Source organism: Mastomys coucha, unplaced genomic scaffold (genome assembly GCF_008632895.1).
Source record: "Mastomys coucha isolate ucsf_1 unplaced genomic scaffold, UCSF_Mcou_1 pScaffold22, whole genome shotgun sequence".
Lineage (NCBI taxonomy): Eukaryota > Metazoa > Chordata > Mammalia > Rodentia > Muridae > Mastomys > Mastomys coucha.
The window spans coordinates 246897438-246920975 of record NW_022196905.1 but is presented as its reverse complement, the minus strand read 5'-3'; the positions used below and the strand labels follow the sequence as shown (position 1 = coordinate 246920975).

Sequence of the window (23538 nt, the reverse complement as noted above, 5' to 3'; positions counted from 1 at the left end):
AGAAGAGGAAAGGAAGAAATGAAGGCTGGAAAAGAGAAAGAGGGAAAGGGAGAGGGAGAGGGGGGAGGGAAAGAAAGAGGGAGAGGAGGAAAAGGGAGAGGGGAAGGAGAGGAATAGAGGGGATAGGAGGGAGAAGAATAGAGTAGGGGGAGGGAAAGGGAAGGAGAAAGGGAAGGGGAACCATGCTGGCTGGTTTTAGGTCAAACTGACCCAAGCTAGAGTCATTTGGGAAGCAGGAAAGTCAGCTAAGAAAATGTCCCCAGCAGACTGCCCTGTGAGCAAAGCCTGGGTCATTTTCTTGACTGATGATTGATGTGGGAAGGCCCAGCTCACCGTGGACAGTGCCACGTCTGGGCAGCTGGTCCTGGGTGCTAGTAAGAAAGCAGGCTGAGCAAGCCATGAAGAGATGGGTGGTTAAGCGGATGACTCCACCGCCTCTGCATCAGCTCCTGCCGCCAGGTTCCTGCCCTGTTGGAGTTCTGGTCCTCAGTTCCCTGCACCTTGGACCTTGCCGTGGAAGTGTATCGAAGTGTATGATGGAATAAGCCCTCTCCTCCCCAAGCTGCTTCTGACCAAGGTGTTTCATCAAAGCAACAGAAACCAAGCTGCTACAGACAAAAAGGGAGGAAGAAATGAAAAGGGGGAGGGGAGAAGGAATGGAGAGGGGGAGGAAGGGAGGGAGGAAGGAAGGAAGGAAGGAAGGAAGGAAGGAAGGAAGGAAGGAAGGAAGAAAATGACACCCCACAGGCCTAACAAGCAAAACTTTCCCCTTGTTTTGTCTTTAATCTAAACTAGCTAGATTACTGAAGAAAACACTACTATCCTCCTTATGGATACATAATTGGTTTTTTGATCAACCTGTTCAGAAACGGGAGGGGGGAAAACATAAAGAAGCTTATGAAAAACATCAAAGCCAAAGGTCAAAGCACACAGCAGTCAGAAGACAGTGAACTGAGTGGGTTCCTCTCTCCCACAGGGGCCCGTGGAGTGTAGAGCAATCTGAAGTCTCAAGTCCTAAAGGTGCGAATGCCTCCACCGGTGAAGGGCTGAAAAAAGCTGTGGGCGTGGCTGAGCTCTGGAGTGCTGGCCTAGCTTATGCCTTGAAGACATGGGCGGGGCATCCATCTCTGCTGCCCAACCAAGTGAGAGGAGGAAGGAAGGTCAGCTTAGCTCTAAGGGGCTAAGGGAAGCCAAGGCTACCTCAATGCTCCCAAACTACAGAACGAAACTTGTGCTTCCTTGTTTTTAGTTATGGCCCACAGAGAGTATCAGATTGGAACTGACACATTTAGGAAAAGAAAATATTTATCAGGCCAACTGGGCCAGAAAACAAAACCGAGGCTTATGCGTTTCCCAAAATAAGGACGATTATCCCCGAGCTAAGGATAAATGGCAAGAGCCATGACTGACACGTGACCCAGGGATGCAAAAGATTTGCATACAGTCCTTAAAAACATGTAAACTAAAGTAATAATTGGGCTGACATCCTGGAGACTACAATAGCGTACTTGGTGGATGATTACTATGTGGGAAATGAGTGCTGCTATGCAAAAGGGTCTTTTGCATTTCTTCACTGGAGCTTCAATTTGCAACCCTGGTGAGCGAGCTGTTGCCACTCCTTTGCATTTTTGCAGGTGTTTCCAACCCTGTAGGCTCAGGGCATCTCCACACACTTCCTGACTCCCATGTGAAACCATCATGGAAACTTAGCCCTCAGGCTCTATCAGCTCAATTAAGAGAAGCAGCTAAAATTTTGGGGTTTGTTTTGTTTACAAGTATATTTTTGGGACCCTCTCACACAGCTCTAACTACCAGGCAGGCAATGGACCGAGGGAGACTTTCATGTAGTGTGTACTGGGCACATGGCTGTGGATGGTAAAGGGCGTTGTTTAAAGTTAGCATTCTGAGACTCAAGGCAAGGTGGCTCCTCCTACCACTTGTTGACTTAGATCTGTAACCAGAAACTCCTAGCCTTGTGTTTCATTAGATAAAATGTGGGGAAATCGGCTTTTAAAAGAGCAGAGGTTAAGGGGAGAGACTAGGGTAGCCAAGGAGATTAACCTCCGACTTTCAAACAGAGATGAGGAGGGATTTTTTTTTTTTAAAGTTCCAACTGAAAAGGAAACTTCTGGAATATCTAAAATTAATGGCTCACCACAGGTTGCCATGGAAACAGCTTTGCATACTTGACTTGCAGGTGCCAACTGAAAAGAAGGGAGAGTGGGGACCTGAAGGCCACAAGCAGGGACGCAAACGTAAACATTAAAGGGAGACTCCTAAGGCAATGTGGAGTCAGCTGTGTCACAGACACTGAGGCTGTCCATGTAAATGAACTCGCTTGTGCAAGGCAGGGAAGGGTGGCTTGGAGGCGCCAGCCAACCCTGGGCTCGTGTCTGGGGGGCGGGCCCCGCGCCAGCCAGGATGCTCTGTGGTATTTCCAAGGTTACAGGATGCACTCAGATGCAGGCACCAAACATGAAAGGACAGCGGTGTCAGATGGACTCCAGTTTTAATTAGAGCCCAGCTTTCTTTTTGTTCATCGTTGCCTCTGTGGGGCACATGTGGAGGCTTTGGGGAAGCTGCCCTGTTGCGGCTTGCTTGCTTGCTTTGTCTCCTTCTTCTTCTTCTTCTTTTTTTTTTTTCAAAATACGTGCTAGCCTCTGTCTAATACCATAAGAGAATAAGAAAGGAGAGTAGCTCACATCTCTGAGAACGCATTGGATGCTCGGCATCAATTCCGAACCTCCGTATCCTCACTTGTAGCAAGGGAACTTTGATTAAGTTAGGAGAGATACAGCTACACTGATGCTGGACGTTGTTTTAAAAAAAAAAATTAAAGATGGATAGATGGACAGGTGGATGAATAGAGACAGACAGACAGACAGAGCAGCAACACCTCATTGTGGACACCAGGATTAAGAGGAGACTGGCAGTAAAAACAACCCCATAGCTTGCTTCTCACAAGTGACTTCTCCACAGAGAAGGGCTGAACCCAACACTAGCCAGAGTGAAGCTGGCCCTGGGTGGTTTCCAGAGTCCCGATAAGGACTCCACTGGAGCACTTCTTAGAAGAGGCAGAGGTATCCACTTTGTAAAAACTTCAATAAGCATATGCTTCTGGTGCTAGAAGGAACCTCTGTGAGATGTCCCAGATTCTCACTCTTCACAGAGGGTCACCACAGAGCAACCATGGTCAAGTGACACATTCAGTCATCGCATTGAACACCAGAAATGCTGACATTTCTCTACTGTGTCCTCCAAACCGGACAGTGTGTCAAGTTCAAAGTCAATGGAAACCGAATTATGAGAAGTCAGTTATCAGTAAGGCCCTAGGTGAAGGCAATAAATACCTACGCAGCTCATTGCACATGGAGAAGTCCAGCTGGTGCCTACCTAGAGGCTTCGCCTATGGACGGATGCTCATTGTGCTAGAAGATGCTCTGCATGCCTACCAAAGAAGAAAGGTAAACACCAACAAGGATGGCCTGCCTCAAAGTCGTGTTATTACAATAGTGGAAAGATTGTGGAAGTAACCATCAGGATCTGACTGGATCAGGGCCGCTCCATGACACTACTTGGGGGCCAAGAACCTGAGACGAGATACAGGGACCCAGGAGAAAACCAAATACTACTGTCTTGCTAAAGAAACAAAACCATAAAATGACCCCTACGGGCATTCTGTTATACTCAGATCACTGCCTCGCTCAGCCGTCACCAGAGAAGCTTCCTCCTGCAGCAGACGGGACCAGATACAGGGAGCCACAGCCAGGCAATGTGTAGAGAGTGAGAGAGCCCTGATTGATGGGATGTCTCCATCAAATACCTCCCATCAAGACTCAGGGAACCCTGTGGACAAGGAGATGGAAAGACTGTAAAAGCCAGAGGGGACTGAGGGCACCAAGGAAAACAAAGTCTTGTAGATACAACAAGGCTGACTGACTCACATACGAACTCACAGAGACGGTGGCAGCCTGCACAGGGACTGTACAGGCTAAGCCAGATGGGGTTCCAGTGCCTAGAGGGGAAGTGGACAGAAACCTGATCCCTAACCAGAGCTATCCCCAACTGATAACCACTTGCAAATGAAAATTGCGTCTCCTCCAAATGAATCTTACTGGGTATACAAGCCATCCTTAAGGGCAGGCCAGCAGGAGATGGCCAACACAAAATGAACTCAACTGTATCTTTTGAGCTTTGTTTTAGAATGTTTTGTCAGGTTTTTGTTTTTTGTTTTGTTTTGTTTTGTTTTGTTGTTTTTAAGCATTACAGACCCTTTGCGTATATATTATGGCTTCTGTTTTCATGGATTCCTGCGTGTATGGACATGTGTGCCTCGTGTGTGTGCTTCTCATGTCTTTTCTTTGGCCCTTTGTCTTCTGCATGTTTCCTTTGTCTAATTCAGACTTGTTTGGTTTTGATTTATCTTATTTTATTATTATCCCTCAGATGTCTGCTTGTTTTCTAAGGAGAGAGAGAAAGGGTGTGGATTCTGAGAAGGGAGGAGGGGAGGAACTAGGAGAAGCTGAGGGAGGATAAACTATAATCAGAATAGAGTTTATGAAAAAAAGTCTATTTTTAGTATGGGGAAAAATGTGAGGCACTCGAAAATGAATAAATAAAATGTAAATTTAGTTTATTAAATTTATTAAAATTAAAATTTGAAGAATGAATAATAAAATTTATTCAGTTATGTATCTACGCAACACAATGGGGGGAAAAATCAAAGGCAAAAGAACGGTAAACATAAAATAATGGATTGTAAGACTGGGAAAATGGCTCCGTGAAGAAAAGCACTTCCTGTACAAGGAAGAAGACCCGAGTTCGCGCCCCACAAAAGAAGTGGGCATGGCTGCACATGCCTGTAACCCCAGCACTGGGGACAGGGGCAGGAGGATCCTGGGAGCTTGCTAGCCAGTCGGTTCAACAGAGATGGTGGGCTTATGGTTCAGTGAGAGACCCTCTCAAGACAATACGCCATGAAACAACAGAGGAAGACACCTCATGTCCTTCTTTGGCCTCTGCAGGCGGTCACAAAGGCACATGTTCCTACATCTTATGTGCTTACAACACACACACACACATACACAGAGTTTTCTGCTATATAAGGACTTTGTTGTAGGCACATCAAATGTATTATCTCATTCAATTTGCAGGCAGTTCTATTAGCCTACTTCACAAATGGGTAACACAGAGGAATTTACAGAGGTCCCAGATAGAGAATCTCTTTCCCTCGAGAACTCTAAGAGCAACGTGGGTTTGCCCCCAAGGACTATGGCACCCATAGTCAATCAAGCTTTCCATTCTGCATCTAACCCCTCACCTATCGAACACCTACAGAGGGTCCCCTGAATGACCAAGAGACACCTGATGTCATTTATTTAGCAATAAGGAGCAAAACTAAGACTGAATTCCTGGTACATCTTTCCCATGTGGACAACCCTGGATGCAAAGGGGAATTCTGGGTTGGGAACTGGCATCTGGTGAGCATCCAAGGTGGACAAGATCCTGCTAGCCTCCCATTACAGTTTGAAAGCCTTTAGCTAGACTCTGCTCCCAGGGAGAGGACAGAATAATTCATCTGCACTCTGTCTTCTGAGGCACAGCATGGCCCATACTGTTCTAGCCATGGGATGGAGGGGAGGGACAGGGGGAGGGAACATCATTCACTCCATACAAGGTTCTGGAGGCATGGTGGTTCTCTTGGTGGGGAGAAGCCATTGTCTTGCTATTTTACCTCTCCCCTGCATTATAAAAACCTTTCAAGAGTCCAGCGGTTAAGAGCACTGAGGTCCTGAGTTCAAATCCCAGCAAACACATGGTGGCTCGCAACCCTCTGTAGTGGGTTCCGATGCCCTCTTCTGGTGTGTCTGAAGACAGCGATTTATTTACATAAAATAAATAACTAAATCTTTTTTAAAAAAAAGACTTTTCAGTTATGTAGACAAGCTTAAAATAATTATGGGTTAGACAACCTGCATGTCCATTCCCCCAGATGCTAAGATTAATACTCCACTGGACATGTCCACCTCTTTATCCCCTTGGATTCCAAATTCCACACTCGTTACACTGATGACGCATTCCAAGGTACCTTGCAAGCATCAGTACACTGCATTCCTTCTTTCAAATGTGTCACCATGGGTAGCATTTGCTATGCTCAACTATTTGTTGAGTTTGACAGGTCACTTGAGCATCCTTCCTTACCAGGAAAATACTATTTAAAAAAAAGAAACCCAAATAAATAAAACAGAAACTCCACCATACAAATGTTCAGCTCACAGCTAGTTTTCTTTCCAAAGCTCTATAGCCACACATGAGGACAGACTTACCTACTCCAACCGGTGCATGAGACAGCTTCAGGTTTAGGACTCAGAAAGATGGCTGCCTTGGTCCTCTGCCCACCCCATCTTCAACATGATAATCCCTCTCCAAATCTCATTGCAACTACAGCTTCTCTGCCAGTCTAGCCAACTGGGTTTCCCTTGGGCAGACCTGCACAGGTCTTAGTGAGTCAGCAAACCCTCTCTGCGTTTTTCAGACTGGATCACAACCCATTCGGGTTCTCAGATAAGAGTGCCACAGGACATGAAACCAGAACCTAGAATCCCCTGCCAGATAGGAAGGACCATGCAGGGCTGGGCATGAGACTGGCATCAGTAAAGCGTGAAATCAACTTGTCAAACATGGAGAACAGACTATATACAGGGTGAAAATACATACGGTGTTGGTTTTAAACATATGTACAAAATAGCTTTGCACAGGGACCTCTGTGAGTGACCAACAGAAAATGTACTTCTTTGGACAAGAGTGGTCAAATTTCCAAGTTGCTGTCCTGAAGAGGCTGGTCTACTCAGATAAGGGGCTCAGGCTCAGAGCCCTGTGGCTCTGTGCTGTGGTGGTTTTCCACTGTGATCCCAGCACATGTGAGGGAGAGATAGGAAGATCAAGAGTTCAAGGCTGGGTTCAGCCACATTGTGGATTTAAGATGAGACCTTGTTCTCAGAAAACTATAGTGAAGCATGGCTTACTTCATAGCAGAAGGAGTCGGAGAAGGCGGCTGGAGTTTCCCTGTTACTAGAACAAGGCTCTCAGGACGGGGGCCAGGTTGGGGGCTAAGTAAGCACAGTTTAGACATGGACATTTGCCCAGGGAAGGGGGCAGTTCCAGAAAAAGAGGTGGAAGAGGCTTTTCAGAGCTGGATGCTTTCTAGGTTTTAGATTCTGTCCTTTACTCTCAAATCTCAGGCGATGCTTGCTCACGGCCTACCCAGAATCCACTGGGAGAGACATAAACTAAGACATTAACCTGATCCTGTTGTTAAAGGCTCTCCAAGCAGGGAGAGACAGACCATGGTGGGTGAGAGTGGGCTGCAATATGGACTAAAAATTTTCCCTAAAGACAGTACCGAAGAGATGGGGCAACTTTGAGAAGGGAGCAGTCTGGGCCAGCAGGGTTTGGGGAGGCTGCACCTGGATGAGTGAATGAGAGCTTCCCAAGCCTTTGACATACACTGCGGAATCCTGTGAGGGGTGTTGCCCGGAAGTCAGGAGAAGAGTAAATCTCTGAGGAAAATGAAAAGGTGAAGCTGTGGCTAAACGTGACTCTGTGAGGCCTCGATCTGTGCTTGTCACGTCCACCATATTCCAGCACCTTAAGCTACAAAGCCAGGAACTCAGACAGGGTTTGGTATGCCAGTTCAAGGGAAGGGGAGAAATCAGGGGTGCTGCTAGGAGCTGGGGTCCTTTAGAGTTCTTTCTAGGCTATATTCTAAACTGGGGAGTCAGCTGTAGGGAGATGTCAGAGAAGAAGACAGGTGAGAGATGGTGTTGAAAAGCTTTGGGTTTCATGAAGAACAGCCCTATGGAGAGACACAGAAAGCAGGAGGGGAGGTGGATCATACTCAGTGGGAGCCCTAATACTCAAGCCATGGAGAACTTGGCAGATAGACAGAAAAGGGGGAGGCCCAAGGACAAGGCTGGACGCTGAAGGTGACATAGATAGTCGGGACCTTGGTGCTGCAAACACCACAGACAACCTGGAGGAGGCGATACCACTTCTAGAACAGATGGGTACCATAGGTCCACACAGGACTAACAAGGGGTCAAGACCCAAAGATAACTCAGCCTTTTGTAGCCAAGCCCAGATGACAGCAGCCCAGCTGTGGACCAGCTGACTTCCAGGCAGCTCAGGCCACCCAAGTCATGTCCATGATTGCAATGAGCAAGTATACTCTTAGCCTCACCCAGGAAACCTGCAGGAGACAGAGCCTCTAACCTTTTCCTTCCAGTCTTCCCACTGCAGAGGGAGCACCACCTTCATGCTTCCTGCCCCACCCCTTCTCCCACAGACAACCTGTCCTGAGCATGAGGAGTCACTCGGAACAGCTGGAGTCCTGTCCTATGCTCTCAGAAGACACCTTCAGGAACTGCTCGGCAGCCTTCCTCCCAAACATGCTTGAAATAAAGACGATGAAGAGAGTACAGGCTTGGAGAGTCCTAACTATATTAGGCTGAGGCAAGAGGGCTATCAGGAGTCTAAGGACAGCCTGGTCTAGACAGCAAATTTGGGACCAGCCTGGGCTACAGAGCCACATTCTGTCGCAGAAGAAGACTCAAAATATTGTCATATGAAGCCACATGGTGAGCTCCAGGCTAGGCTGGGCTACAGAGTAAGAAAGACCTCATCTCAAAGGAGAATGGGGGTTGAAACGAGAGAAAAGGGAGTGGGGGAGAGAAGGATGCTCTTGAACAATTCATTCGTATCCCCACACTGCATCCTTCAAATGTACCCCTGAAGGTGAACCCAGTTAAGATGGCCAGAGGTTCGACACACAAACCAAGTAGCTGCACAAGCTGGCACAGGAGGCAGAAACCAGCCATGTCAAATGGTGTGGAGGGCATTAAACACACAGCAACCAGCTGTGGGGACCACATGGGAGCTTTCTAGAAAACCAAGAAGGGATCACCAGACCCTCAAAAAAGGGACAGGAAGCAGGCTCTTCCTTGAGAGCTCATCAAAACAAAACAAGAAAACAACAACAGAAAAAAGGGACTTTCTGACTGGGCTGCAAGCCTGTCTCAAGCAAGGTGGGACGTGTGCAGCCAAATCACTAAGAAATGAGCTCTTTAAACGACATCTGTTAGATCAATTAGCTGTGTAATTAGCCCCCCTCCTAACCCCTCCCTGAGGACCCGGGCTTTATGACTGCTGTCTGAAACTTCCCCAGGTGAGATCTGAGGTCTCTGAGACTCTCATTGAAGACCAAAGAGCCAGCCAGGCACAGCTTCTGAGTGCAGGAAGGGTATGTCAAGAAGGGGTTCCTAGAGGACTTGGCGGGGTGGGTAGGAGGGGGACTCTTCTGGGAACTGAAATATCAGAGAGGAAATGTCATCCACTGAGTGATGAGTCCGGAACCTGCTGCCTCTGCAGGCTGAGAGGTAAAGGACAGAAGCAGGGGGTGGTAAAGGGAGAACAGGGGTGGTGGTGGGGAGAGCATCACAGGGTCTACATTCAAAGTAGGACACACTGAGACTATGAGAGAGGAGGTCAGGACTCCACGCCCTGAGGACACTGCTTGTTTTTTCCTGCCTTTTCCTTGCTTTTTGCAGCCATTACTAATGGATCCAAATCTGGCAAAATAAAAAAAAAGAAGCTCAACCTGAGAATCAGAAAGTAAGCACAGATGTAGCGTAAACAAGGAGGTCTCCAGCCAGTCACCCCCCCACGGCACTTTCTAAACCAGAGCTGGCTTGGGGGCCCGGGGTGGGGCCTGTCTCACATTCACTGATTCCTGTGTTGGACACATATGGAAATCGCAAGCCTGGGCCCTATGCCACTTGGCTTGGCTAGCTGGAGGGGATGAGGGATGCTCATAAAACTCCCTCTGTTTTGAATCCTCCTGGAAATCTCACAGAGGGGATGGAGGGAAACGCAGCCTGTCACAGCGATGTAGATATGGGAAGATTACGTGGGACACCATCTTGGGTGAGGAGACTCCTAGTCTGCATTCTCTCTCTCCCAAACCACCCTCTATGAGGAAAAGACACCAGATGCTGCTGCTACACAGAGAACCTTCCTGGGCCCAGGGGAGTCGGTGCAGCGTTACAGGGTCTGGAACTCAGAAAGCCTTCCCTTTGAACACAGCCTGTTAAAAAAAATAGCAGGGAAGGCATGTTCGAAAGCAAGGTGGGGGTCTTTCCACTGCCACGGTTCCCAGTACAAGCAAAGCCAGAACACTCGGGAACCTTCTAGACACCTCTCCATGTCAAGGCTCCCTCCCAAACCTCTCATGAGGCCCAAATGGAATGAGAGCTAACCCTTGATAGTATCCTTCCTGTTGTCCCAAAGAGACGTCTCCACCAGGAGGAGCCAAGAGTAAAATGACTGACAGGTATACTTGGGTGCCAAAGTCCAATACCCACCTTCTGTCAGGTGAAACCTATACCAATAGGGGGTGGGGGTGCGGCCCAGAGTGAGGAGATTTGAGGGCACTGCCCATACCTGCCAATCTCCCTGACTGGCCAAAGGGAGGTCTGCAGAAGAAATGGGGTTCAGAATACACATGCAGGAAGCGGGTGTTCTGGGGAACCTACCTTCCAGAGTATGGGCGTGGGAGAGAAAGCACTCGAACACAAGCTGCTAACCAAGAGCTCCTTGGACACAACAGAGATTTAAGTACCAGGTTAGAAAGCCATGAGCTTCCCTCCCCACGCCCCCATACACACCATTCCCTAGGGCTGACTGAATCTCAGTAAGGGAAGTTGACCCAGGTAGGAAATCTGCTTTTCTATTTGTCTCCCTGGGGTGAGAGGGCAGTCAGGGGAAGCCTGGGGTTTCATCCCCTCAGGCCACCACAGCTGGGTTCAGAAGCAGGTGGGAGAACAGGACAGAGCCCATGACACCAGGACATCTCCTTCACAACCTACTAGTCTCTGGGCTCAACCCTCCTCCAAGGAAGAAGGAGGTGCTCACTTGGTGGTAATGACCCGGGTCACCCATGGCAGACCACGGAGGTTGGCTCACAAGTGTCTGCAAAGGCCCAAGAGTCCCCAAGGAGGAGATTATCACCAGAGAGTAAGGAAGGGGCAGAGAGCCAGGGGTGGGCATTTCCTTTAGTAATTCTAGTGCGCAGACCACATTGGCAAAGAAAACGTTGCTACAGTTGTTGACCTAAGAGACCAAGTATGCTTGCGAGGCTCTGTCCTGAGCCTGGGAACCTGCCCTGCTTATTAACAATTAGAGATCAAACACCAGCCATAGGTAAATAGTTGTAACCTTCTCTGGACTTGGAAAGGACCCTAGAGAAGGTTCCCTCATCACTCCTAATGAGTCTGAACTCCAACTCTCCGTCTTGGAAACCTACATAGCCACAGACACAGGAGTCCTCCATGAGCAATAACCCAGACTCCCAGGGGAACCCCCATGCCTTGCTGCATCTTGTTACCAACTACAAGAGGCAGGCCAGGAGCCTGAGGTGAGCAAGGGCAGCCACAAGGCTGGCGAATGTACAGCAGACCCAACCAGGCATCTTGACCTTACCCCACTATATATTATATGAATATATAAACATATATATTATATTTAGCTGTGTAATATATAATATATACTACATGAATAAATTGATCTTTTAAAAAAAAAAAGGTAATAATGGCTGGGCAGTTATTAAAGGTGGCACATGTCTTTAATCCCAGCACTTAGGAGGCAGAGGCAGGCGGATTTCTGAGTTCGAGGCCAGCCTGGTCTACAGAGTGAGTTCCAGGACAGCCAGGGCTATACAGAGAAACACTGTCTTGGAGAAAGAAAAAAAAAGAAAAAAAGGAAATAATGGGAGAAAGTATCAACAAGTAAAAATTTACCAAAAGAAATGGAGAGAGTTTTGTACTTTCACAACAGAAAAGACATTTTACTTAACACCAAAACCAAATGACCATCTGATATGAGAGTTTGCAATGAGAGACAAAAACTGGTTGGGAAACACTAGAAGAAACACTAGAGGGGTGGGGAGGCTGAAGGAACAAGGGAGCTGCTTATCTTTTTTAGTCTCCTGTAGGGCCCGCGTGCGTGTGTGCGTGCGTCGTGCATGTGTTGTTGGAGCCCCTGGAAGTCAAGATACAGAAGGCTAGGAGCCAGCCGAAGTATATATATTTTATATGATATATTTACTATTACTTGCCCAGCTGAAATCCCCATTTTCCTGGGTATCCCACATTTGTCACTGGCTGTGCCTGGCAGCCATATCCAGAGACCTCTGCAGCAGAACTTGCTCCACCCAAAGGTCATCCCCTCGAGTCAACGGCTTTCCTAGCCCTCTGCTCTTTGCTGTCTCATGTATACCTGGCTGGCCTCAAATGCCCTATATAGCTGCAGAGAGCCTTGAACTGCTGGAGAAGGGACCCAGAGTCTCTGGCCTCTGACCAAACACCCTCCCAGTCAGGCCACATTCACAGCTCCCAGCCCAGTCGGGCCACATTCACAGCTCCCAGGCCTCTCCACCACTCTTGTTTAAAATCTTTAGACTTCCATCTAACATTGCAGTTGCTTCTCAAAAGAACGAAGGGGATGGATGGGAAGGACCGGGAATATAATTTTGTTAAAGTATAAAATTGCTTGGTACTACCAAGACGGTCGTAGGAGAAGCCTTTCCCAGCCCACGCGGATTTAGAGCTCTCGGTTCTATTTAAAACAGAACCAAGAAGGTGGTTTGGGCATATTATGTAATTATTTAAAAACTCTTGCCTTTTCCTGACAGTCTTGCTGACAATGCTTTAATTGTTCCCTTACAATTTCCCTTTCAAAACAAAAAACCAGAAACACCTGTTGGGTCTGTATGTATTCAAATGTGCCCTTTGAGTCCAGATTCCCAGCAACTCAAGGATTCAAAAAGGGGGTTCACACTTTTACCCTATTCCAGGCACCTGCAATGGGGGCTGTCTTGCCTGCCTGACTTATCTAGGTAACCGTGGTACGCATGATCATTCTAGAAGCCAGGGAAATGCAATTGCTGCACAAGCATTCCCCTAACCATTAGAAACCACCCCTAAAATGGCAGATGCCATTGGCAGGAAGGATTCTAGATGGGAGCAGGTGGACCAGGCAGGATGAGAAGCAAGCAGAGCCAGGGCTTTCCAACACGCTGACAAAAACTATAGTCCCTTTCCTCTTTGGCTCAAGCCAGGGATCATGGCTCACGGACAGAATCCGACAGGAGACTTGGAACCTGCACTGGGAACCAGCTTACTCAGAAACAGGCATCCATACCACCTGGACACCAACTTCAAAGGAGAAACCATGGGGAGTGAAGTGTGGAGCTTCACACTTGTAATTAGGGCATCTCTGCAAGGGTCCAGCTTGGGCTACTTAGAGAGACCCTGCTTCTAAAAACAAATAAATAAAAAGCTCAAAAGGAACTTCTATGATAGCCAGGGATGGTTCTTGGAGCATTTAGCCCTCAAAATAAATGATGAGACACATAGGCTCTGTTAACATACTATGGGACCGCCCCCTCTGAGCTCATGTGTATTTCAGAAAACAGCTCAAGACGGAGCGTTTGATGAAGGCAACAAACCAACACACTTCCCCTTGAGTGTGCCCAAGAGAGAAGGGGGTGAGGACCATGCTGAGTGCACAGGACCTTTGTACCACTTCTTGCCACTCTGTCTCCCTAAATGCATTCCAAACCAGTGGTTCTCACCCCATGGGCCATGGGCATCAAAAAGCACGTTTCCAATAGTCTTAGAGACTTAGACATCACTCGTTAGCAAAATTACAGCTATGAGGTGGCAATGAAAAATAATTTTATGGTTGGGGGACACCACAACATGAGGAACTGTGTTAAATAAGGGTCGCAGCATTAGGAAGGTTGAGAACGGCTGCTCTACACCATCTAGATCTGTGTGAGGCTTACAAGGTGTTCTGCAAAGCTTGGAGAAGGAGGAATGTTAGATGTACCTTCCCCATCACTTATAAGGAGGAGACTATCTAAAACAAAACTGTTGTGGGGCAGGCGGGCCTGAGGAGATGTCTCACGGGGTAAAACCATGGAACAAGCAGGATAACCTGAGTCTGGATTCTGAGCACCACCAGAATCCAGAATCTTTTATTCTGACCATAAAAGCTAGAAATGGTCCATAATTCCAGCCCTGGGAGCTGGGCCATGGACAGAGTGGAGCTACACAAGTTATTGGTGCCTCTTGCTCGGCTGGCCTAGCTGAACTGAGTCTGGGTTCACTAGGAGACCCTGTCTCAAAAGCTAGTGTGGAGGAAATAATGAGTACCAAGTGTCAAAATCTCTGGCCTACACACACACACACACACACACACACACACACACACACAATCCCTTTCGAAGTGGTGGTTGGCCAACTAGCCCTTCTATTTGAAAGGAAACAGAAACTTCCAATGCATCATATTAAAAAAAAAAAAAAAACCTTATCACTTGGGTTTAACAGGTGTAAGCAAGAGCATCTGATTAAAGAACCCCCGGGAAGCGTGGCCAGAGGTCCTGAGCTTGGGCTCCACCAGCAGTCATCAGCTTCTGACTCACAGCCTCTCTGTCCTTCACCTAAGCAGTGCTGGAGCAAGTGGTCCAGATTGGAGTGTGTCTGCTCATGTGACAAAGGCACACATGTGCCTATCTATGAGAGCAGAGCAGAGTCTAGAACAGTAGGAGGAAGGAGTGGGAAAGTGACTTCTATAATTTTAAAATTGGTGGAAAGGTATTTCAGTATCTTTTTTTCTTTGTTGTAGTTTGTTTTCAATACTTTTCATGTGTGCATGTGTGCGCATGTGTGTATTCTGGTGTGTGTGTGTGTGTGTGTGTGTGTGTGTGTGTGTGTGTATGTGTTTACAGACACATCCTTGCCACATCTCACACACAGACCTCAGAGAACAGTTTGCACGGGCCTATTCTCTCCCCCTCCCTTGTACTTCACAGGGATCAAACTTAGGCTGACAAGTTTGGCAGCAAGCACCTTTACCGACTCAGCCATCTCACCAGCCCCCAAGGATATTTTGTGAAAGGAGCTCGATGTCATCCCAACTCTTTCAAAATGCCTTCGCTGTGTGCCCAAGAGAAAGCGAGGTCACATGAAAGCTGGGTGTGATGGCTGAAACCCATCATACCATCACTGCAGAAGGGTATGCGAGAAAATACTAATTCAAGGCCACCCTGGGCTTCAGAGAAAGATCCTATCCCACAGGAAACACAAATGTGTCATTGTGAGATGTCACTAGACTGGGCTGGCAGTAATTTTCTCTTTTCCTGCTGTATATTTTTAAAAAGTGTATCTTCATGATGGCTATATCCAATTCCTATTACATTTACAATAAAAAAAGTAATCCACATTATTACTGGCTTGTAAATGTACAATACTAGCCATGTAAGAAATAATGTAGACTGCAGCAGAATATAGAGATGTTCTATCAGAGTTTGCCCTGTTCATGACTATCTACAAAAAAAAGACCGGGCTGGGCGAGGAGGGAGACTCCATGAGTGCTCACCAGAGGGCTGGGGGTGGCAGGGGAACGCAGTACAGAGCGAATGGCAAGTGTTTTGGCTAATGGTTACAGTACCAAGCTTCCTTGAGAATGGCACATTAACCGTGGGAGTTTAAAGAGAAAGCCAGAGTCATGCATCTAACACAATTGCAGTACCATTATGTGAGGCCTGGAGGGTAAAGCCAAAAGACAACACTGACCTGGGCTTCCTGACCCCCGGGGCTGGGGGTGGGGGTGCCCAAGGCCATCACCAGAATGACATAGGAATAGCCTAAGGGGAAGGCCAGCCACCTCCATGGGAATACTTCCTAGGGGATACAAATGAAGGTACCTGAGATGCTTCCAGAAGGCAAGGGGCATCCCCAAGGAGTAACAACCACCCATACTACACACCGTTGGTGACACACTGGCCACATGTTCCCACAGCAGTGACAATTTAACCCAGTCCCATCTGATCGATTCCTGCCCCCGCGGAGGCCTGACCTTTTATCTCCCTAGTGATCCCTGCGGCTGACAAGTGGCTGGAGGCTACACAGCCTGTCTACCACAGCTAGCCTGGGATCCCAGCATGGACTCATGGGGCCATATGCTATCTCCCAGCCAGGTGAGGAACTATGCTCTCTCCCATGCCTGCCAGCTCTGCTATCCATTGAGGGAAAGGAACTTCCAAGCCCCAGTTGCTCCAGAGAAAGATGCCAGAGAGAACAAATTCCCTCCAAGTATCTGGCCTCTCACACACACACCTTCTGAACCTCCTGAATGAGCAGATTGTTTTCTGGGCTGAGGCCACCTCAGATAGGCAGGAGTCAGCGGACCCTTAACAGTCTACATCTCAGGAAGACACTGACGGAAACTGGCTCCTGAGTCAAATCACACATAAACCGTATGACACTTGTGCTTCTGTGTGGAAGACAGGAGCTGCCCCAAAGGACTTATGCCTCCTTGCCGTCAGACAAGGCAAAGGCCACCAGGCAACCCCCATGGGCATTAAGGGTGCGGCTGCCTTCTGAAAAGCCTGCCCACACACAGCATGCACACTACTCAGCATGGCTGTTAAGGAAACCAAGGATGTGGACTTGGCATGAAATCCTTTCCAAGTGTTTTTCTATCTTCTGATTTGCCCACTTACCATACAATGGCCTTATGACTGCTCTGTTGAGACCTAAGGAGCAACTAAGGAGAAAGAAAGGCTGTCCTTCTGTCTTTCTGCACCGTGTGTAACACTTAAAAAGAGGCAGGAGGATTGACTGTAGATCCACCATGTGCCATGTGAGCTTGCTTGATATCATAAATCAGGGCCTCCCCCATCCTGCCACCTCCCGTCTATTTTAAGCCAAGTACAGGGAGCTTAGAGGCTGGCATCTGATCTCATGAGCCTCAGGCAGCTCACACTCAACCCTGACACTGAGCTAGGCAGGCAACCGTGCTTACTATAATTTAAGATTATCGTGAAACCTGGGGTCTTGGCCCAATCAAAAGGCACCTCAGCTGGGAACAGTTTGAGTAACAGGTTCTGGTGGGGTCTTAATCCGTCTGTCAGAATCGATACGCATTCATGGCACAGAGGACTCTAAGAGTGGGCAGGTGTGCTTGGACTCCAATTGCCTTCTCTTACCCTTCCCTCTTCCCCAGGCAGAAAAGACCAAGTGCTTCCCAGAGCTCATCACTGACACCCTACAATCTTGAAGGCAAGAGAAGCCCAGGCTCACCGGTGGACTCAGAATCTACTTGCTCCAGGGAAGACAGAGCAGGGGACAAGTACTGTCAGTATGAGCTGCTCCTGTGTTAGGACAAGTCACTGGCACCTCACATCTCATGAGTGGGAGACCTGGGAAGGTGGGAGGAGGCGGGGTGTGTTTACCCGGGAAAGCAGGAAAAGGCGAGAATGGGTTTTGGAGCTCAGCCTGTTCCACGATACACTTCCATGAGGGCTTAGGAAACTGACACCAAAGGCAGAGAGACCAGGTGGCCGGGTGGCCCACCACGGTCGGTCAGATGCATAGCCAGAAGCAGGCACTGGTTAAAACAGAAGCCAGAGACTCTACCATGAGCATGTTGCGGGAGCCACCCAGGAGTCCAGAGGAAGGGAAAAGGAACCTTCATGTGGTACCTTGGGCTCCCCAGGCCCTCTGCCCCACTGCGGTTACACCCAAAACTCATTTTAAAAATCATCACTGAAGCTGAGATGGCTCAGTGGGTAGAGGTGATTGCCACTAAGCCTGCCAACCTAAATTTGATTTCTGGGACCCATATGGTGGAAGAAGAGAATGAATGCACTCAAATTGTACACACATACACATACACACTCACACACACACACACACACACACATATACCAATAAGTGTTTTAATTTAAAAAAAAAACACACAGAATAAACAGAATAGACAATTCTAGGGGAAAATATGGTTTTTTCAGATTAGCTTAACCTCTGTGTCCTCCCACATTTTAGAAAGGCCAGTCCTGACACAGCAGCACAGCTACAGGCTGGCTGTCCACTCTTTTGAATCAAATCTTGGGACCCGGATGGTTTGTACTTGAGGGATTCTCCCCCCCCCCCCAACCCATTCTGTAACATCTGTACTTATGACCTATCTTTAGATTAGGACTGAGATCTAAACACAAATTCATCAAATTAGATACCCCGAGGGAATTCAGTGTCATTTTTGCAGTATCTAAATGTTTTTTGGCTCAACTTTAGGATTGGGGATTTTCAGAATAGGGTTGCTCCCCCTACATCAACCATGCACCTCCTGATCCCGTGACCTGTCTCCTCCAACACACAGGGAAGGCAGGAAGAAGAAAAGGCTTGGCCGGAAGGAGGTGCACAGGAGATCCACTGTGAGACCAAACTGCAGGCACTCCATCCACTGGGTACGGCAAAGAGTGGCTAACTCCAGTGGCTAAGAATTCCGCTTAGTTGGTGAAGCCAACCCTGATGTCCAATGGAGCCTAGCGTGATGTTCAATAGTCAGTCCCTCATGAAACTCTGTGTGAAGTGCACACTTGTAATGGGTGCGACGTGGGAGGTGGGGGCAGGAAAGGAAGACCAGAAGTTTAAGATCATCCTCAACTACTCTGTGAGTTTAAGGCTGCTTGCTCTGACTGTTCTGAAATACACGACACCACCCTGTCTCAAAAAGCAAAACACAAAGTTAACAAAACAAAGCAAAACAAAACAAAACAACCTTCAAGTTTGCCCTGGCTGGTCATGAGCAATTTGCCAGGAAGTGGGGCAAAGTGAGAAGGGGGGCGGGGCAGGATGGGGTGAGCTGGGCAGGCTGAGTGCTCTCCCTAGGTCAGCTGCTTCTGGAGCAGCTTCTCTAGCAGACAGTAAAGAACTTGATTACATCCAGTTAACTGTGCTCTAAACTGATTATGCATGTGCCGGGCTAATGGATTACATTAGCAAGAGGAAAAATAACATGCAGTCAATCTCCATTACTACAGGCCACACCAGGGCCCAACCAACCACCTCCAAGCCCCACCCGAATCCAGGCACTGAAGAAACCCAGGGAGAGGGAGCCCCCTCCATGGTCAGAAGTTTATCTTAGTCACATGGAGGGAACACAAGGGCTTAGAGCAAGTGTCTAAGCCTGTGTCATCCGAAGGTGGGTTGGGAAAGCTCCCTGCCTCTCAAAAGAGCCTCATCGTGCAGAAGGGCATTCACTCTCCAAGGACTAATAAGACCCCACTATAAAGACTTTTGCTTCCTGAACCTGGGGGCAGCTACTCTGAAACACCAAGGCTGGTCACTCCAGGGACTCACCAGCCAAAGAGCTGCTGTTCCCAACTGCCCAGCCTCTGCCTCAGTCTTTACGGCTCTTCTTCTACTTGTGGCATGGGCTTTGAACAAGAGCCTGATCACTCTGCCTTGAGCAAACAAACAAGCAAACAAAACCAACAAAATAAATAAGATAAATAAGGCCCAGCCATGTTAAGTGACCTGCGCAAATAGGGCAGAAAATGTTTCCTTCACACCTGTCCCCCAAAAATGCTTCACCCTGACTTTCTGGGTGTAATCCACAGACAGAATTTGGGGCCTGGGGGTGGGGGAGAGTGGGGGATGAGGAGTTCTCAGGAAACCCTGTGTCTCCGGACCCTTCAGAAGCAAAGCCAAGTGTTTGGCTTTAGTCAAGCTCTGGACCACATGGAAGATGTGGCATTCGGACTTAGTGGTTGCTATGTGCATTTTAGAATCTAAGGGGCAACTCATTTCTTGAGATAGAAGAGGCTAGCTTCGGTCCATGTCTATGCGACCCTTCATCAAGGCGACATGACCTTCAGTGACCAGGAGGATCACCTTGGGAAAACTTAATTGCCAGTCCTGCAGAAATGCTGGTTCCCTCTGGTTTTTCCACCTGGTTGTCTTGGCCATGTCAGCACCACCCTATGGCCAGTCATACCTGCAACTGAACCTGACTGCCAAGACCATTCTTTCTAGGGAGGCACAAAACCAAGCCTGTCCAGGGAGGAATTTGTATGCACAGAATAGAGGGTCTGGCTTATACTCAGTATCCATACTCAGTGGAGTCCTACTCCACTATATCTGGTGTCAGCGGTTACTTCTAGAACTCTCTAATCCCTACTACCTTTCTCTAAAATTGTTCCTTATACACGGTGGTGCTCCATAAGGATGCGCAAAAGCAGGACGAATCCTAAACACCAACCCAACGGAGACCAGTGAGAGCCAAGGATCCTGCGTCTCCCTCATGCAGGGTCTCCGCCGACAATCACGAGAGGGGCACGGGGAGACTCTGTCAGCTTCGAGTCCAGAGTCAGCAGAAACTGACCACCTGCTAGCCCAGGAGTGAGAAACTGCTCAGAGGAAAGAGAAGAGGCTGAGGATGGAACTGGAGAGAATGGAGAGAGATGGGGGAGTGGAGGGTGTGTGGACCAAGGCTGGGGAGATTTATGGCGATTTGTACCTGATTGTTCATACTAAAGCCATTATGGGATGATTAGAGGGAAAGGTGAGGCTTTAAGTCCAGCGAAAATCAATAGGAACGTCTGGAGCAATCCTGCCGCTTGCGTAAAACGACTACTTACAGGATCTGCAGCCCCTCCTCCTTGACCATCTACACTGTTCAGGGAGAGACTGGGGGGTTGGGGGGGAAAAGGGAAGGGGAAGGGACTGGAGGGGAGGGGAGGGAAGAAAGGAATGAAAGAGGCTAAAAGGAGAGGGACATGTATACAGAAACTTGGGAAAAGAATCAACAAGGAGCTCCTTCATATGTGCTATTTTTCTCTAGGGCATTTTCTGCCTTTTACCACGAAATTTATCCATAGGATCTGCAACTCATCTTGTCCCTAAAGAATGGAAACGCTGTGAGGGAGGCATCTGGTATCTGGGTGTGAGTGTATACATGTGTGTGTATATCTGTATAAACACGTATACATGTATTTCTATGTGTATGCATATATATATGTATACATATGTATGTATTTATGTGTGTGTGTGTCTGTCTTGTGTGTATGTGCACATGTTTGTGTTCGGCTATTTTATGTGCACTGATATATACATACTTCCAGAACAATGAACGGCCAGTGGTATTACAGAAGGTGTTTAGCATATAACGAGATGGATAAACAGAATGAAGCACTCTAGGAGCACGGAGGAGAGAAGAAATAAAGATCAGCTGAAGGCTAGAAAGGGAGGCTGGCCCACAGCAGCTGAGGGAGACTCAATAGACTACAGCAGGGACCAGCACCTAAGAAGAAAGCAACACAGTGCTGGGCTGCTGGAAATTAACTTGTCCCTGAAATGAGACACCCCAAACCTTCAGCCACCAGAGAAGCCACCATCGACACAATCTCAGGCTTCACTGGGCATTGGATGCAAAACCTTTAGAGTTAGTTTCCCCTGCTTCCCAAAGTTCCCCGCCCCACCCCCACTTCCAAGTACCCAATCCGCTCTGTGAAGAGACCATCCCTGGGTCTCAAGAAGTCGACCTCACCTTATACAACTTCAGGCTGGCCTCGTGCCTGGAGTTGACTGTGTGCAGCCGCAGCTTCTCCAGGCTATTGGTGTAGTAGTCGCAAGCATTGCACTTCAGGTGCACAGGGTTGCCGATGGCCACACACTTGAGCCTCCACTCGTTGGCCTTGCCACCCTCCTTGATGTGGGCCACCAGCTGGTACTTCTGCACGTGCTTGTCTGTCTTGCAGTGCAGCTGGAAGTTGGCCTTGAGCTGTGTGTTGTAGCGGCAGAGCTTGCACTGGTAAGAGTCCCCCATCACGGCCTTCCACTCGTCCTCTGAGAGGCTGCGCTCCACGTTCATGTGCAGCCCCAGCATGTCCAGGTTGTCCGTCGTGAACTTGTTGCAGACTGCACACTGGAAGAGCTTCAGCGAAGGGTCGTTGGTCTGAATGAAGCTCTCGCCCAGGTTCATCAGCTCCTCTGACACCAGCTGCCCACCCCCGAGCCGCATGTCGAGGGGGATCTCACCGCCCACTGTAGGGAAGGTAGAGGGAGACAGTCAGAAGTCAGCCTCACAGCCATGGTACAGAGAACAAACCCTGCAAGGTGCTAGGGACTGGGAAAACAAAATCCTCTCGCTGTGTTTGGATAGTCTGGGGTGTGAGGAAGGTCCCGTGCCTTCTACATTCTGAAAAAGAACATCTAGATGAATTTATGGAGCATGGTCCCCTAGATGATTTCAATGTGCCCCCTCTCTCAGGATCCAAGAAAAGTGCTAAGTCTGCATCACTCTCTGTAGGCAACAGGATCTGGAAGTCCAGACTCTACCCTAGCAGACCCCTACCGCTAGAGCAGAGTGGTCCATAATACCAGCCCTCTAGCAGGACTCTAAAGTGGGCCCAGTGTTCACCTACAGCATCACGAAGGAGCAAAACTTCCTGCCATGGTAGGAATGAGGTGGGGGGTACCTTGCTGTCCAAAATGAAACTGAATTTTTCATTGCCATTAATATTATTGTAGATGGCCACACTGCAGCACAGCTAACCGTACTGCACAGATTTCAGTAATGAGCCCTCCACCCCCTCCCAGGCCCCTCGTCAGTATCCTACCTGTCTATCAGAGCTACCTAACCCACCTCTTATCCTTTCTAGAATGATCTTCATTCCCCAAGCCTCTGTATCACATGGAATACCAGGTCACAGGTAGCCATACACAAGACCACATCACAGCGGCATCCTACCAGGGTGGGGGCACTCTAGGGCCAGAGTCCAGCCTTGTTTTGAATGGCCCTGTCGTCTGAGAGGATGCCTGCTGTACACATGAACAAATATTTTATGCAACAGGCAAGGGTCAAAAGCACCAAAATGGTACGTGCTCAGGAGGTGAATCCAGACAGGCAGCTACAGTCGATGGGTCAGCTCGAACCCCCTAAGAAAGGTCTGATGAGAGACCGCCATTCCTTCCCTCTGAACCCCAGCCCATTGTCAGTCCAAAACTGCCCTGCAGAAACCCAGGGAAAGGCTCACCTTCACCGGTGGTGAACTTACACAGCACACTTACATATACCACGAGGAGGCCTGGGGAGAGCGGACTCCCCTTCACCACCTAGACGTGCGTGGTCCTCAGAAGGCTGAGTGTCACCTTCTCATTCCTACCTCTCCTTAGAACATATGCACTTGAGCTACGAGGTCTGCCCCCACCCCCCACCCTCCACCCTCCACCCTCCACCCTCCCAACTGATATTTAAACTTGACCTTTTATATGTGGTTTGACTGAGCTTTTTTTTTTTTTTTTTAAAATAACTGATTAGAATCCAAGTTAGTGGCTCATCAAAGAAAAAATGATGAAGATGACAGGGGAGACAGAGGGAGAGAGGAGGGGGATGGGGAGTTTGTATCAACTACAAAAGAAGAAGAGTTCAGTATGGACTCCACTAAGCTCCACTCAAAGTCTTCAGACAGTGTAAGAAGACAAAGAAATCTTCCATGAGTGCATTCCACAAGGTTCTGGGAGCTTTCCACCTCTGGGCTCTCTTACCATGCCCCCTAGTGAGAGGAGCCATAACTATGACTTTCTTTTTAGGGCAAGATCTAAAAATAAGAAAGGAGAAAGAAAGAGGGATGGGGGG

The 23538-nt window shown here is 48.4% G+C and overlaps 1 protein-coding gene across 5 annotated transcripts in view; it reads right to left on the bottom strand.

The window, feature by feature from the left end:
* Zfhx3 (zinc finger homeobox 3) overlaps positions 1 to 23538 on the bottom strand; it is a 287724-nt gene that overhangs the window by 135137 nt on the left and 129049 nt on the right. For all 5 annotated transcript variants that reach the window (XM_031341363.1, XM_031341364.1, XM_031341361.1 and 2 more), the window contains one exon: positions 21448 to 21944. In XM_031341363.1, the coding sequence (XP_031197223.1) occupies positions 21448 to 21944 (497 nt within the window). The remainder of the gene's footprint in view (positions 1 to 21447; positions 21945 to 23538) is intronic.